Source organism: Aplysia californica, unplaced genomic scaffold (assembly GCF_000002075.1).
Source record: "Aplysia californica isolate F4 #8 unplaced genomic scaffold, AplCal3.0 scaffold01160, whole genome shotgun sequence".
Lineage (NCBI taxonomy): Eukaryota > Metazoa > Mollusca > Gastropoda > Aplysiida > Aplysiidae > Aplysia > Aplysia californica.
In genome coordinates this window covers 135619-137938 of record NW_004798430.1, presented here as the reverse complement: position 1 = coordinate 137938, position 2320 = coordinate 135619, and the positions used below count along the sequence as shown (strand labels likewise).

The window sequence follows — 2320 nt, the reverse complement described above, 5'->3', positions numbered from 1 at the left end:
AGAGAGAGAGAGAGAGAGAGAGAGAGAGAGAGAGAGAGAGATAAAGAGAAAGAAAGAGAGACTGTGAGAAAGATGGGTAGAGAAACAAGAGAGTTTAGGAAAAAAAGAAAGAAAAAAAAACAGGAAAAAAATTAAAGTCTTATCCTGAACAGGACAGAAACCCTCAAACTGACCAAAGGTCAAAGAGTTCGGTCAAGCCTGACAAAAAAAAAAAGACAAACAAGCAAACTCGGACCAGAACATGTCACCCATGCGGCAAACATTTGTCTTACCAGTTGGATCTAATGCGGTAAATGTACCTGCACAATCAAAGTTCAATCAAGAGCTTCTTTTATTTCTTTTTAAAAAAATAATTTAGTAGAGGTTTTACGGCACTCGCAACTGCATAAGGTCATATGAGCGCCAAGGGGTGGGTGTCAACAGCGAAGTCCTTACAGGGAATCAGGCTTACTCTGCTCATCTCTCTAGCTTCAACAGCACAAAGTCTGCTTCGACTTTCAAGGCACCTCGGAAATAGCGGGTCACAAGAGTGTGACAAACACACAAAAGAAGTAGAGGAAAATGACGAGAGTAAGGATTAGGAAAGAAAAAGCAGCAGTTCCCTGTTGTAGATCAGGCACAGTTATGAACGTGACATTGATGAATCAGCCCATTTACAATTCTACTATGCCTGAACGAGAAATGCCCCCCCCCTTTGGGAATGGCCTAAAGACACTTCAGTCAGCGACAATGCCCCGGGGGGATGTCAAGAGCTTCACAAGCTACAAAGACTCAAGGAGGCACTATCAACTGGTCGCTTTTAAGCAGAAGGAGGCTATAATATATCCCAAAAAATGCTGTTTTGAGAAAATCGAAGGTAAAGTTGTGGACCCTTGTTCAGTTTCTTTAAAAGACAAGGAGAATTTTCTCTATAACCAAACAAATATACACACCAATGAAACCAAACTTCTCCTATAGGTAGGGAAATGTCCACTTTTGGAGGAAGTCAAGATTTCTGGAAACCTCCGAAATGTAGGTTAGCCCGCTTGTCCTTAAAAGAGACCAGTTATATTGTCGGTGTCTCAAGCAATCCACTTCAGTCCATTTGGGAGGGTAGGTAGGTACTCTTAACATGAGAGAATGAGAGACCAACCCCCCCCCCCCCCCAAATTTAAAAAACAACAACAAAAAGCAACTAGTTTTTGTTGTGTTGTTCCTATCAGGAATCATGAAATGCAGGAAAATTGTAAGCCTTGACTGTCGCATTAATTAAACTGTATTTTTGAGATGTTGAAAGGAGTTTCTTGGACAGAGCTTTGAGAGGGTGTCAAAATATTTTAAAATTCTTTAAAATTTGGACTTCCGTGGATTGCTTATGACAGAGATAGCATCAGCTACAGGGGTGGGCAATCTTCAATATTTCCTACACTGTGCTACCTCTGTAACATTGATGAAGGAATCCAAAACTTGCAATCTATGTTAGATCTTTTAAAAAGTCAGGGGTGGGGAGGAGGGGCTTAAGGGGTGGGGGGGGGGGGGAGATAAAAGATCACATATATAACAGCACAAAACAAAAACAGGTCAAATTTTATACAGCTGCTTAAAAAAAAAATGGGAACACACTTTGTAATGTCGTGAAATCTAATCAAAAACTGGTAAGTCCTACACATCACCTTGCATTTAACACATTACATTTTGTTTTATGGTTGTATTAGTTATGTTATATAAATACCATCTCAGCCAGTAAACAAAGATATTCACACTGGGATACCACCTCAGCGAATAAACAAAGATATTCACACTGGGATACCACCTCAGTGAATAAACAAAGATATTCACACTGGGATACCACCTCAGCGAATAAACAAAGATATTCACACTGGGATACCACCTCAGCAAATAAACAAAAAAGACATTTACACTGGGATACCATCTCAACGAATAAACAACGATACATCCCAGTGAATAAACAGCGAATAAACAAAGATACTCACAATGAGATACCATCTCAGCGAATTAACAACGATACTTCCACTGAGATACCACACCATCTCAGAGAATAAACAACGAATAAACCAAGATACTTCCACTGAGATACCATCTCAGCGAATAAACAGCGAATAAAACAAAGATACTTCCCAAATAAACAAAGATACTTCCACTGAGATACCATCTCAGCGAATCAACAAAGATACTCACATGGGGACAGAGCTGAGTATCCATGATGTTGGACACCATTTTGGCCGGGTGGAGAAGGGCCTTGGAGTACTGGCCGTCGTTGTAGACGTGTCCCTCTGGGGCTCTCAGGGCATGGTCCTGGGGGGGGGGGGGGGGGGGGGGG

The 2320-nt window shown here is 41.2% G+C and overlaps 1 protein-coding gene across 4 annotated transcripts in view; it reads right to left on the bottom strand.

Annotated features, from left to right (window-relative positions):
* Positions 1 to 2320, bottom strand: part of LOC101848562 — a 32513-nt gene that overhangs the window by 3316 nt on the left and 26877 nt on the right. For 3 of the 4 annotated variants that reach the window (XM_035973357.1, XM_005111984.3, XM_005111985.3), the window contains exon 8: positions 2179 to 2295. In XM_035973357.1, coding sequence (XP_035829250.1) covers positions 2179 to 2295 — 117 coding nt within the window. Of the gene's footprint in view, positions 1 to 272; positions 300 to 2178; positions 2296 to 2320 lie in introns of all 4 variants that reach the window. The other variant, XM_005111986.3, reaches the window with a different exon arrangement.